Source organism: Lolium rigidum, chromosome 3 (assembly GCF_022539505.1).
Source record: "Lolium rigidum isolate FL_2022 chromosome 3, APGP_CSIRO_Lrig_0.1, whole genome shotgun sequence".
In the NCBI taxonomy this organism is placed as follows: domain Eukaryota; kingdom Viridiplantae; phylum Streptophyta; class Magnoliopsida; order Poales; family Poaceae; genus Lolium; species Lolium rigidum.
The window spans coordinates 281,008,109-281,022,213 of NC_061510.1; the positions used below are offsets into that span (position 1 = coordinate 281,008,109).

Consider the following 14,105-nt stretch of genomic DNA (forward strand, 5'->3'; position numbering starts at 1 on the left):
TGTGCATGTCAAAAGTAAGGGTGGAAGTAATATATGTTTTAATCTGCTTTTGCTAGCTTGTTGCACTACTAGGAAAACCCTTATAGATAGAAATGGATTCTGTGACGCATTTAAAAATACGTGCTCCACAAAAATATTTCGGTGGCGCATATTTTTTTTGGAATTCTGTGGACACAATTCCGTGGCGCATATTTCTATATGCGTCATAGAATGCACATTTCTGTGGTGCACGTTGATATGCACCACGGAAATACACAATTCTTTATATGCGCCACATTTCTGTGGCGCATATAGCAGAAATTTTGTTGGGTTTTTTTTGCTCCCCACCCACCCCACCCGCTCCGCCCCCCTCTATGGATTGTCTTTTTTTAGATTTATAAAATATAAAAGAAATAGATAGAAATTTTAAAAAAAATAAAATCTTTCGAGGTGCCCATGTATTATGTCAACTACTTTTATTGATAATTAACAAACATGAATTTCGACTTTTTTTTTGCAAAATTGCTTCATGTATCGGTAAAACTGGATTTCTGGTTGCATACGAACTTGATAAAAAAACTTTTAATCTATGAAAATATATCTACTCAATATTTTCCACTCGATTTACCGATACATGACAAAGGGAAGTATGCAAATTTTCAAACTGGGTTTACCCAGTTAGCCAATTTTTAGATTTTTTAAACTGTCAAAGGGAAGTATGAAAATTTTCAGGTTTTAGGTTTTGAATTAAAAAAATAAAAATTAAAATAAAAAATAAAAAATATTTTTATTGATTGATTCAAGTTAGTTATTACATCATTATTTTTGTTTATTAAAATAAATTATTTGAAAGTCAAACAGTAAAGAAGTGTGACATCGTGACCAATAGGTTAATAGGATTGATATGATACTACTATCAATAACGTGTGCGCAGAGCACTTGAAAATCAGATGAAATGAACTAAGAAGTTAAGTGTGCTAGTGACAGAGAATTCTAAGGACGGGTGACCGAGTGGGAAATTTGACCATAAGTAAGCAAGTTGACCTGAAATTAAGTCTACTTAGAGACTAAACAAGTGAGCAATTTAAATAGTTGTGTTTTTCCAAATTATTTAATTTTTCTGATTTTTTGAATTTTTTAAATTTTTCGTGAATTCTGTGGCGCATATTGTGTGGATGCGCCACAGAAATGTGAGAATTCTGTGGCCCACCCCATCATGCGCCAAAAAAACAGTGCGCCATAGATGGTAGTTTTCCTAGTAGTGTTGGTTGTTAAAAATTCTGTTTTGTCTAATCTGTAACAATTATTAGGAACTTTAGTGTTTGCCCCTGTAGTAGGTGTTTGAGGGGGGATATGGTTTTCTCAACAGGGCGCTCCCCTAACCCCTCCCGTGGCGCTCCCCAGGGCGCCGTCGAGGGGCCGATATCCCTCCTTCCGTCGCCTCTCCTTCCGTTTCTCCCCCTCTCGTCGCTGCCGTCGGCGCTGGCCACGGTGGCGGCGGGCCCCGAGGCCAAAGTGCCCGGAGGGTTGTTGGAGGCGGCGACCAGCGGTGGCGGCTGGGGCGGCGTCCTTCGGCTTCGGCGTGCTCCGTGTTTAGGGCGGCGTCCCTGGATGTGCGGCAGCGGCTCCTCCTCCATGGCCTCCGGCGATGGATGGTGGTGGTGGCGGCTGCTGGATCTTATGCCCGCCGAGATCCATTGTCGGCTTCTACTGGCGACGCGAGGAAGGGGGCGGAGATGTGCGAGGCGAGGATGGTGTGGTTGCGGCTTCCGCCGTCCACCGAATTCTCCTTCGTCATCGTTGGTCAGCGGATGGCGTCGTGGGGGCCTATTCGTTTGCTTCGGGTTTGAACGTGGTGGTCCTAGGGTTCTTCTTCTGCGAAGATGAAGACCTACCGGATGCTGATCCTTTTCATCTAGCCGGAGTGTTGAGTTCTGGAAGGCTCCGCCGGCGAATGCATCAGCGCATCTTTTGCCTGTAGTTTGCTGGATCGGGTGATATTCGGTCGCGCGCACCCATGCTTTTATTCCGACCGTTTGGTTCCGGGAGGGAGCGGCGCGAAGCTCTTTTCACGTGTTGACATCAAGTGACTATGGATCCATGATGAAAGTCGTAAGAAGAGAATTTCATGAAGGCCGGATGGGAGGATTAGCTAAGGGAGGTTCAAGTCTCTGCGATGTTGATGGACTTGCTTGGTGTCCCGGGCTTCACAGCAGCGGTATGAAAGTGGGGGCGACAACAAAGGTGAAGTTGAGAGTCCTACCTTTCAGGGTGAAAACCCAAGGTACGCGCTTAATCGGTTGTGCTCGACAATGACCTTGTTGGAGGCATTGTTTTGAGAGCGGGGACTATCTTCAGGGTGAAAACCTAAGATCTTTGATCAGGCGACGACGGTGTTAGAGCATTGTTCCCTTCTTGAAGACGTCGTTTTTGGAGAGTCTGTATTTCAGGTGTTGTTTTGGTGTTGGATGTATTGCTATTGTTAGTCCCGAGATACTGTAGCGGGACTTTTGTTTCTTAGTTTTCTTTTCTATTTTTTGGCTATGTGCATCCGTAGTGACATTAGGATGGTGCGTTGTTGCAGAGGTTGGTTGTAATTGGTATCTTTTGATGTTAATATATTCCCTTTATCGAAAAAATAGGTGTTTGAGGGTGAAACACACACTTTCATGTCTCGTCTTGAGACGTTGGTGTAGCTAACTGTAACTGCGCAACCAATTGAAAGAAGGCTAGCTAGGTTGGGGAAAAAGATCACAAGGAAATATTGGAGGGGTGGGATGTGAGAGCGTCGTTTCTATCTTGCACCCTAGGTAGGGTGCACGTGTCTCTGATTTTGGTTTGCTGCTTTGCAATTCGTGTTGCACAGGTGTCATCAAGTTTCCTTAGGTTTCATCAAGTTCCATCACATTTCAAAAGTCAAGATCAGATTGAATGCAACGAAACATATTGTACCATGCACACTAGATAGCGTGCACGGTGGAAATACATTTCTAAGGTGGGATGTAGGGAAGATGTCCCTTTCCGAGGAAAATGCGGTATCTACAAAGTGCTAGTACATATCAAAATGTCACATAACTACATAAGCTTGGTAAATTTGTTTTTTTTTCTCCATGCAGCAGGCCACAAGACATGCCGTACGTACACATGTTCTCCCATGTGCTGCGGTGCTACTCGTCATTCTACACAGACATGCTTAGCTTAGCCGCTGAACGGCCGGTACTCCTTGAGCTCGCCGATGACGTCGGCGATGGAGCCGGCGGCGGCGGCTACAGACACGACGAGGCACGCGGCGCTGAGCATCTGAAGGCAAACCCACCTCGTGCTGCCTCGTGGCACGCGGCGCTGCACGATGTACATCTCGACGGGGAAGTAGACGGTGAGCGGCCAAAAGGCGAGGGCGCCGAGGAGCCCCACGACGTCGCCGAAGAAGGGGAGCAGCATGGAGACGACGGTGGTGAGGCAGACGAAGGCCGTGCGCCACGTGAGCCGGAACAGGCTGAGCGAGAAGGGCCCCACGCGGAGCTCCTTTGCGATGAAGGCGCTGTCGGGCCACCTCGCCGCCGCCCACTTCTCGACGAAGGCGAAGAGGGGCTGGCAAAAGACCTGGTAGGCGCCGACGAGGTGCACGACGATGGCGGCGTTGGCGACGTCCAGCAGCCAGAAGGGCTCGTAGAAGCCGAACCCCGTCAGGAGGTTGTCGGGAGCCTCGTCGCCGAACGCCGCGTACCCCATGCACCCGCAGAGCATGTAGAACACCGTCGTGGTCACCACGCTTATCCCCGTCGCCTTCTTCATCACCTTCGCCTCAGACGGCGGCGGCGCCTTCACCGTGTCCTGCGTTGATGCAGAACACATGTCTTCGTCAGTACTCGACTACCCGGTACCACGTCAAAACAGAGGACTCAAAGAAACAGAGCAGAGCAGAGTGTACGTATGGACAAACCTGGATTTCGATGAGGATGATGGAGTAGGAGTATGCGAAGGCGATGTTGCCGAAGGCCTGGAGGCTGCGCCACACCTTCTGCATGGAGGTGACGTCTGGGCCGACGCTGAGGCCGGTGAGGCTGCCCTTGATGCCACCGTTGGCGACGGTCTGGGCGATGCCGAGGGCGAGGCCGATGGTGGAGTAGGTGAAGGACATGACGGCGGCGACGATGGAGAGCCACCATATCTGGTCGAAGTCCGGTATCTGCGAGAAGAGGATCTGCACGACGCCGAACACGATCATGTACGGGTTGCTGGAGCTCCGGCACGCGCCGTCCTGCCCCTTGGCGTGGCGGTAGTGGAAGCAGTCGGCCCTCCGGATGGCGCGCATGCTGATGGAGGCGGCGATGGTGTATCCGATGGCGACGCCGACGAGGTTGGCGTACTGGATGACGCCGCAGAGCTTGACCTTGGTGCCCGGGAGGGAGGCACGGACGGCGTCCATGTAGGTGTAGTTGCGCTTGCCGTTCTCCGGGTCGCCGGAGCGGTAGCACTGGGCGAGGAGCGTGGAGGTGTAGTAGATGACGAAGGCGAAGAGGAGCATGATGGCGGGGCCCGCCGCCCAGCCCAGCTGCGCGATGGCCCACGCCAGGGAGAGCACCCCGGACCCGATGACGGCCGTGATGATGTGCGCGCTCGCCGTCCACACCGTGCCCGACCGCCGCGGCCGCCCGTCGTCGTCGAGCCAGTCTGACTCCCGGCCGTTCCCGGCCTCCACCGAGACTTCCATCGGTGCCATCCTGGCCGGCCCCTTCCCGTAGCTCGCTTGCTTCTTCTCCATCGCAGACACTAGCTAGCTACCAGACAATGGTGTGCGGCAGAGTGCTGGCTGGCTAGGACACTAGGACGTTAGGAGTGGTGGTTCAATTCTTGCTGTGGTATGAGGGGAATGGGAGAGAGAGGTTTATATAGAGGGTGATGCGACAAGAGAGAGGCGTGCAGGGATGGGTGGAGAGCGACCATGTGTGGTGCAGAATGTAGATGCAGTGAAGTGGTGGTGGCGGTGGGGGATGCTGCCGTTGTGCTTTTGTTGAGTCTCCGCGTGGAGGGGCGGGGAGAGGGGGAGGACGACGAACTTCCACTGCCGCTGCCAAGGGTGACAGCTGGCAGAGATAGGATCCTGGACATCACGTGTGCTTTGTGTTGGAGTACAAGGATTGATTGGATCTTGTGTTAGTGATGATGTGGAATGATCAGTTTATATTTCTTCCGTTGGGGGGCATGGCATTTTCTGGAAGCAAAGTGGGTAACACTTCAAATTGTTGCATTTCTGTGGGGCAAGCCAACAACAACCATCCACCATGCACACAACCATAAAGCAAAAAATTAGTTGCATAAAACCAAAAGGGCTTGTGGCCATTCTATGTGTTAGCATTGGGGCTGGCATTTTCTAGAATCTAACGGGGTGCTCCTAGCTTCTGCATTGATTGATGTAATGTAGGCGTAAAGCAAAATACAATTGGATGATACTATAAATATATTGTAACTATCCTGCCTACCGTTACATTTGCATTCGCCTGTTCAAAATACCTATTTCTCTTTTATCCGTGTCAACACTGGATGTTCTTCTCTCACGGCTTTCTTCTTCTAGGGTTGGTAATTATTGGCTACATGCCTCTTAGTTTTCCACGGCCACCCAATCTACCTAGTCTCCAGTGACTACGTTGACGAATCCAATGCTCATCAACGCACTAACCGAATGAAGATGGACAATCCCCCCTCCCCTATGCCACTGTCCAATCATATATCCTTCATCTCGTGATTAGTGGCGTTGATCGTTACCACTCCTCGTTTCCCTCTTTTCATCCCTGCTCCCACCGACCGTGAGAATGGCTTCTCTCGCACTTCCCTTTGCTGCCTCGACCCGATCCTAGTGCCCATCTCATCCTCCATGGCCACCTTCACTGGTGTGTGGAGGAATTTTTAGGAGGGGTATAACGGGGAAGAGGAGGCAACGAGTGAAGCTCAAAATTATTTTGGACTGTACAATAACAAATATGAACACTTCGGCCCGATCAAAATTTACCATTTACGAGTGTCGACATGTGTGTATTAGGTCCGCCTCAGGGTAGGGTAAGGTCACCAATTAGCACCCCTATTGTGTGAGGGTATCTTTGTGCATACATCTGTGTTTATTTAAACAGATTATCCATTGGCTAATGTTAGGTTGATAGAACCTGCATGTATAGTATCAAACTATCAGGATCAGATCAAATTATGCTTCTGTTAGGTTTGGGTTCCATCATGCCAACTTTCGTAACTATATCAGTCAATCCGCCTAGAATGATGTGGTATACGATCCTTGCTAGCTTTGAGTGATCAAAACTTGCCCAATATGCACATTAGGTTTGTGGAAATTAAAGTGCAACTATGCCTATATATTCATGGGCCCTAGCCCAAGGGTCAGCATCCATGTGAGGCCAAACACAAGCAGTATGCAGCCGGCCAGCATGGGAAAATCGGCATACATGTCCGGCGGAAAACAAGAGATATATGTGGCACTTATCTGTCTCATGTTTTCCATGCATGCCATTTAATGAGAAATATATAAGCTAGAAATAAAAGAGCGCAAGACATAGCATGCTGGGATAAGAAAGGGAGCACCTTTACTTTCAGCATATGGAAAATTTCGCTCGCTACCAGATATTTCACTCTAAAGTCCAGTTAATTCCGTGCATTATTTGATGCACGTGGTGAAGCTGCTTGACCGGAAACATCTTCAGACAAGCTGCGTTAATAAAGGTAGATATATCCATAAAAACAGAGTAATAGTTCCTTAGACCTGGAGCTAATTCGTAATGAAAAAATAATTCATCGATGCATCACTAGCTGGGTAGTCCAAGAGTACCTGTCAATTGGCGTGGATGCTTACAAAGCTGGACTAGCTGCATTATTATTCTTAAGAACTTCTCATCAATTAATTGGCAATGTGAGATCTATATTCATCAGCACCTAGCCTAGGCAGAGTACAGATTGAAGTATCCCTAAACGGTTGGTGTTCTGAAGAACTCTTACAGTGGAGTGGGGAGAAGATAGAAACATCGTTTCCACGAACAAAAAAAGAAGGAGGGCAGGAAAGTATTACTCTGAACCTCAGTTCCGGTGTAGTAAAACTAAAAAAATAGTGCATTTGTAAGTTAACAAAAAAGGGCAAATCAAGCACGTAATTATTGAGTTGAAACTTACTGATGTCATTGCTTTTGTCCAACAATACGATTATTTGCTAAGTTTCATGAAAATAAGAAAGCTATAATTCAAGTTCAAAATAAAAACCGTACCACTCTTATTTTCTCATTTTCACCCAAGTAACAAACAATCAAATTATTTTAGGAAAATTTACACGGCTAAGTTTCTAATCAATGTCTATGTATGTTTCTATTTATTTTGCAGTTCTTAGACGGTAGGCTCAAGATGAACCCGGCTTTAGCTAATGAAGCCACAACACGGCAGCATACATGTTCGAGATACAACACAAACAACACCAATCAGGCTCCAGAGGTCCAAGACCCAAAAACAGCATATACTAGAATCTAACATGTCCGAGTGCCCCAACAACTGTGACAATACAAGGGAAACGCCAACAAGAAAAGAAAAGGAGAGGGAGATTTAAGCCGTCTCTGTTCCATCTCGCATGAGCGCATGAAGACTCCGGATCCGGCCGATTGTCATATCCAGTGCCACATGGGGCCTAGCCACGGGCTTCCACACGTACATTGATATTTTGTATATGGTGCATCAACGGGTTGTGATGCGAATTTTTCTTCGATCATACATTTGTTCCTAATATTCCAGAAGGCCCAAAGGAGAGCCAGACAACAAATCCAGAATTGTCGCTTAGTATGGCCTACGCATGCATATAATCATGCTTAGTATGGCCTACGCATGCATATAATCATCCATAGATATCTGCAACACACGAGGGGTTCCATCCAAGCAATTTCCTAACTGCGATCCATAAGAACTTGGCCAAGCCGCGGGAGCAATAGATATGATTTTTATCTTCCCGCTCATTACACAAGACGCACCGGCCCAGTGGATGGACCATTCCCTTGGCGGACGTTGTCATTGGAAGAAAGGCGTTTCCTAACCAACTGCAATGGAAACACACGGATCTTCGGTAGAATAACAACTTTATTTGTTGAAGTGCTTTCTCGGGGTTCCCTGATAGACCATCCGGTAGAGCGAGCAAACCCTGAACCACCACGACGGCTCTAGTGTCCAACAGATGACATCAGGTCCTACGGACAACTGAAACATATTGATCTCCGCACTCGGGTTCGACCATGCAATGCTCTCTATGAGCCCCAATGCTTGTCTGAAAGGGATCGATCAGCTCTCCTCCGGTTTCACTTGCGCAATAGAAACATCCTGCTCCACTATTAGCTCAAAGAGAGTGGGGAATCGGTCGTTAAGGGGCCCCGGCCCCTGCCGGAGGTACCACTATGTACCTGATATTTTTCCCCCAAGCAGAATACCGTCTTCACCTTCTGAATAGCTTTCCATAATTGTGACCCAAGCTAGTTAGAGTCAACCAACATATCCTTAGCTCGCATGTATTTGTTCCTAAGAATGTCTTCCTATAGCCCCTAATCCCTGGCGTAAAGCTTCAAGATCTATTTTGCCATTAGTCATATGTTCATGATCTTGGTGTCCACAATACCTAGTGCCCCCAAGGATCTAGGTTTAAAGAAAAACCTGCCGCACCGAACACAATAAAATTTTCGTTTGGGACCATTAGCCTCCCCAAAGAATCTAGATCGATATTTGTTAAAAATCTAGTCCACACCATCACCAAGCAAGCAGACCCCTCATAGCATGTATCGAGAGGTTGGAAAAGCATGGATTAATCATGAGAGGACACGAACTTAACCATCCACAGATCTGCATGTACACTTGGCCAGCTTGAACCCCAACATACCCTGGTCACTCGCCACTAAATCTATGTCACCAATAGGCAACCCAAGGTAAGTGCAGGGGAGGGATCCCCAACTTACAGTTGAGAATATTAGTGATCCGTTGTTGCTCCTCCGGCGAGGTCCCCAAAACCATCACCTCGCTTTTAGGAAAATTTATGCAGAGTCCTGACATATTCCCAAAGAAGTGAAGTATGAACTTTAAGTTGGCAATGTTCAAGTCTTCTTGTTGGATCATAATGATCGTATCATCTAAGTACCGCAAACATGAAACACCACCCGGGATGAGGTGTAGACTCAAACCTTTGATATGGCCAAACGATTTTGTCGCACCCAAAATCACGTCCAACGCATCGAATGTGAAATCAAAGAGGATCAGGGAAAGAGGGTATTCCTTACACACTCCTCGCCCATTCCTGAAGAAATTTCCAACCTCCCCGTTGATGGCAATTCTGGTTTGGCACCCCAAGATCAAACCAAGGTCCCAATGGACCCACACAGGCTCAAAGCCTTTCCGGATAAGGAATTCTCTAATAAATCCCTAGTTAACCATATCGTACGCTTTCTCAGAATCTTTTTTCAAGAAAACTCCTTGGAGTTTCTTAGCTTTGGTCTCATGAACTATTTCTGCAGAGATTTGAGACCCTTGTCAATATGTATGTCCTTTATAAGTTATCCTACTAATGGGGCGGTTTGCAACAAGGGACAATCACGTAGCAATGGATTTTTTTATAAACTTTATAATCACATTAATCAACACAATAGGTCTAAACCATTTAATATCATCGGCACCATGGAATTTTGGGATTAGGGCAAGCATCCCGAAATTCAGCTTTGCCACATCCACCCTCCCCAGGGAATAGCCATTTAAATGGCCAGGATGTAAGGTTTGGTAAGGTTCCAAAACCTTTTGAAGAAGGCCACCAGCAGGCCATCAGGGCATGGTGCCGTATCAACATTCATGTTGGCTAGGATTGTGTCTAGCTACTTCTCTCTGAAGGACAACATAAAATTTGTATTCTTATTATCATATGACACACAACCGAAGGTGTGTGAAACTTACCTAGACAGGCAAAAGATATTGGTATCCACCGTGTACTCCATCATGTTCCGGTAGAATCCATAGTGTGTTGTTGCAGCTCCGCGGTGTTCGAGATGACCCTCTCCTTAGAGACCAAACTGGAAATAGAGCATTTCCATCTCTGGTCATTCTCCATGCAATGGAAATAAGCCGTGTTGGAATCTCCCTTTAGAAATTAGGTCTAGCGACTCCTTTGTCTAGAGTATTCCTCCTCAACCTTAGCTTGGTGGGTAAGTTGATTGTCTAGATGATATCGAAGGGCCAACCATCATCATTAAGAACCAGTGAGTCAGCCTGGAGGTATAGGTCTCACTACTAGGGAAAAGCCTATAGGTGGAGGCAAGTGGTGCCGGCGCACCACCATAGGCATGCGCCGGTGGAACTTGTTGCCGGCGCACCAGAAAAGCGCCGCGTCGGCGATGCCTGCCCACTGCCGGCGCACCGAGTGACACGACGCGCCGGCGCTATTTCCCGGCAACACCTCCCCCAACTCGGGCCAGGCCCACGAAGCATTGCCGGCGCACCGGCCCGGGAGCGCGCCGGCGGTGATTTTCTATTGCCGGCGCGCTCATGGGCTGGTGCGCCGGCAATGCTTCGTGGGCTCGGTGCCGGAGCAGATATAGCCGGATGGGCTATATACTGCCGGCGCACCCAGGTCCTGGTGCGCCGACAGTAACCTAGGACTTATTACAGCCACCAACCAGCACTCACACAAGCCACACTACACTCATTCCTCATCCACATAACCCGACCCTTCTCCCAACCCACCTAATTTTTGCCCATTTCTACCCCAACTTTAGCCAATTTGACCAAACAAAATCATATTTTTTGAGTAAATCTTCCCTTCCTACATGCATCTCCCACATCCCTATGTAGATCTAGATCTATCTATCGCGCATTGACCTCTCAATCTAGATCTAGTTCTAGATCTAGGAAGTCGGCTTCCATACGCCATTGTCGCGGCGCGTCGTCTCGATCTCATCGACGAATATATCAAACAAATAGGTGATTAATGAACAAATTGAGGAATGAAATCGACGTATGTTGAACATTTGAAGCAAAGCTCTCGTGTGTGGCATATATATATGTTGTGTTTGTGCTTGTGTGTGTTGGCGTTGGAAATGAGTTGCCAACGTTGCGCCGAAATGTTGATTCGTTAAGTTTCCGTTTCGGCACATTTACGGCGCTCCTATGTCCTACCGTGTAGGAAGGTCATGCCGAAATTTTCCGTGAAAACTACCGACGGATGCATGGTTCTAATCAATTATGTAATCTTACCATGCGGGCGATAATGGTTATCGAGATGAGTGAAAGCATCGTGATGAGATATCTGAAACACGCGATCATCGACATGTATGAAAATAACCGCACGGAGGTATTGTGTCCGTGCCGGGAGATGCAAACGAGGGAAATGGTTTGACCCGTATTCGAGGCAAATTGCAGGGGCACCTGCTCACTAATGGTTTCATGCATGGACACACTCAATGGATGAGTGATGATGGCGCGGAGGTCAATGGGGCGACGACGGCAGGTGGTAATAATGGCCGGCAAGAAGGAGGGCATCATGATATTGATGACGATGAAGAGTTTGTCGCACAGGACGATAACCTTGACGACGACAATAACCTTGACGACGACGAAGAGGTGCCGCTAGCTTCAGTCGTGCGGGACCCTCATCTTCAAGATCTTCTTCTCGAAGAGACGAAAGGCGCCAAGCGGAAATCAAAGCTTGAGCAACTCGAGATAGACTCGAATACTCCGTTGTACGACTCAGGTCACGGGTTGGGGGAGTCTCGCTTGAGAGTAGCTCTCGATGTCATGCGCGATGAAGGCGAAACACGGATGGACGGACACAAGCGTCGACGACATCCTGGAATACGTGAAAGATCTCCTTCTGCCGGGAACACGTGTCCTGGTAGTCTAGCCGAGGCCAAGAGAATCACGTGCCCTCTCGACTTACCCCACGAAAAGTATCACGCACTGCATCAACTGATTGTATCATGTATCGCAAGGAGCACATGGACAAGACCAAATGTCCTGTGTGTGAAGCTGAACGGTACAAGAAAGGGAAGAAGAAAGCTCCTCGGAAAGTTGTGTGGTACTTCGCGCTCGCCCCCCGGCTTCAACGGTTCTACGCGGACCGCAAGGAAGCAAAGCTCATGCGCTGGCACGCAGAAAGAAAGGAGGCAGTGTTGAATGATGAAGAGCGGATTGAGCACCCAGTCGCTGACGCACCCTTCGGATGCAAGCCATTGGAAAGCATTAGACAATGAATTCGGAAGTTTTGGGGCAGATCCCGAAACATCGGGTTGGGTGCGAGCACGGACGGATTCAATCCGTTCGGAAACCGAAGCGAGCACACATAGCACATGGCCCGTGTTTGTATGGATCTACAACCTCCCGCCCTGGTCGTGCATGAAGAGGAAGTACATACGGATGAGTATGCTAATTCAAGGGCCGACACGACCAGGAAACGATATCAACATGTATCTCGAACTATTAAAGGAGGAGCTTGAAACGTTGTGGGCGGAGGAAGGGGTAGATACATGGGACGCCGTCGCGGAAGAATATTTCCCTTTGAGAGCCGCGTTGATCACGACGGTGCAGGACTACCTCGGATACGGTTACATTTCGTGCCGGGTGTGCCATGGACACAAGACATGTGTCGGGTGCATGGAAGAGACGATGTTTTTGCAGCTTGGTAAGGATCCCGGCTCTTCGAAAACAGTTTACATGGGGCATCGAAGGTGGCTACGAAGACTCGACCCGTGGAGAAAGCGTGGAGATCCGTTCGATGGTACAAATGAACCCCGATGACCTCCACGTAAGAAGAGCGGCGAAGAGATCGATACATTACCGAAAGGTTGGAAGGAGTGCCTGCGCCGGAAAGATTCGTCAAAAGCACGGAGAGAAGAAGAAGAAAAAGGAAACGACGCTGCTCATTGGTGTATGGAAAAGGAGGTCCGTGTTTTGGGACTTGCCGTCATTGGAAAATTCTCGATACACCTCACCGCCTTGATGTCATGCATATTACAAAGAACGTGTGCGAGAGCTTGCTTGGCACTCTTCTCAACATGCCGGACCGGACCAAAGATGGGCCGAAAGCAAGACACGACCTGAAAGTTTTGGGTATCAGGGAAGAGCTTCAGATCCCGCCGGCCCAAGAGGGACAGTCGGAGGAGGAGGCGGACGGCGGTCAGAAGCGCAAAAGGATTAAGCAGCCAGACTATTACGGTCCTCCCTCCTGCTTCACTTTTAGTCCGGACGAGGTCGATCAATTTTTCAATTGCCTTCTAGGAGTCAGAGTGCCCTTCGGTTACTCCGGGCTAATAAGCAGATACATGGACCCCAAGAAACGAAACTTCAGCGGCATGAAGTCTCATGAGCTGTCACGTGATGATGATGCAGATTCTTCCGGTTGCAATCCGAGGTATAATGGATGACCATGTCCGTGCAACGCTGATCGGGCTCGTAACTTCTTCGACGTCATAACTCGGAAGTCGATAAGCGTGAAGAAACTCGCAAGGCTCCGGGAAGAGATCGTGGTGATCCTATGTGAGCTTGAGATGTACTTCCGCTTTGCATTCTTTGACGTGATGGTCCATCTGTTGGTCCATATCATGGATGATATCGTCGATCTAGGGCCGGCATTCTTACACAACATGATGCCGTTTGAAAGAATGAATGGGGTCATTAAAGGATACGTTCAGTAACAGGTCACATCCGGATGGAAGCATCGTCCATGGCTGGCTCACCGAAGAGTGCATCTCTTTACGCACGAATTATCTAGACATCGAGGACCCTGTTGGTTTGCCTCAAAACAAGCACCTCCGCAGTTCGAGGGAGTAGGCCACAAAAATGGAAGGAAGGTACTGCACGTGCACATGTACTGGTCGGACTTCCGACTTTGACGAGGCCAACTTAGTAGCGCTACAACACATTGACTTGATCGATCCTTGGTTGAAAGAGCACAAAACCATGATAGAGAACAGTGGCAAGCCGATGATGACGGAAGCAGAAATATACGAGAGCACAACTCCTCTTTCGCTGTATCTGGTTCAAAGACCACATTGATGCTAATCCCCCACCAATGGATTCGACAAGGATAAACTAGTATTGGCCTTGTCACATGGCCCAGCGCCCAACAT

At 48.4% G+C, this 14,105-nt stretch overlaps 1 protein-coding gene across 1 annotated transcript; it reads right to left on the bottom strand.

Annotated features, from left to right (window-relative positions):
• Positions 1 to 2,886: 2,886 nt before the first annotated feature.
• LOC124699578 (amino acid permease 3-like) lies at positions 2,887 to 4,941 on the bottom strand. Its single transcript, XM_047231856.1, has 2 exons — positions 3,923 to 4,941; positions 2,887 to 3,813 (listed from the first exon to the last, which is right to left on the bottom strand). The coding sequence occupies exons 1-2, from the start codon at positions 4,742 to 4,744 to the stop codon at positions 3,178 to 3,180; spliced, it is 1,458 nt and encodes a 485-aa protein (XP_047087812.1). The 5' UTR covers positions 4,745 to 4,941; the 3' UTR covers positions 2,887 to 3,177.
• Positions 4,942 to 14,105: the final 9,164 nt, after the last annotated feature.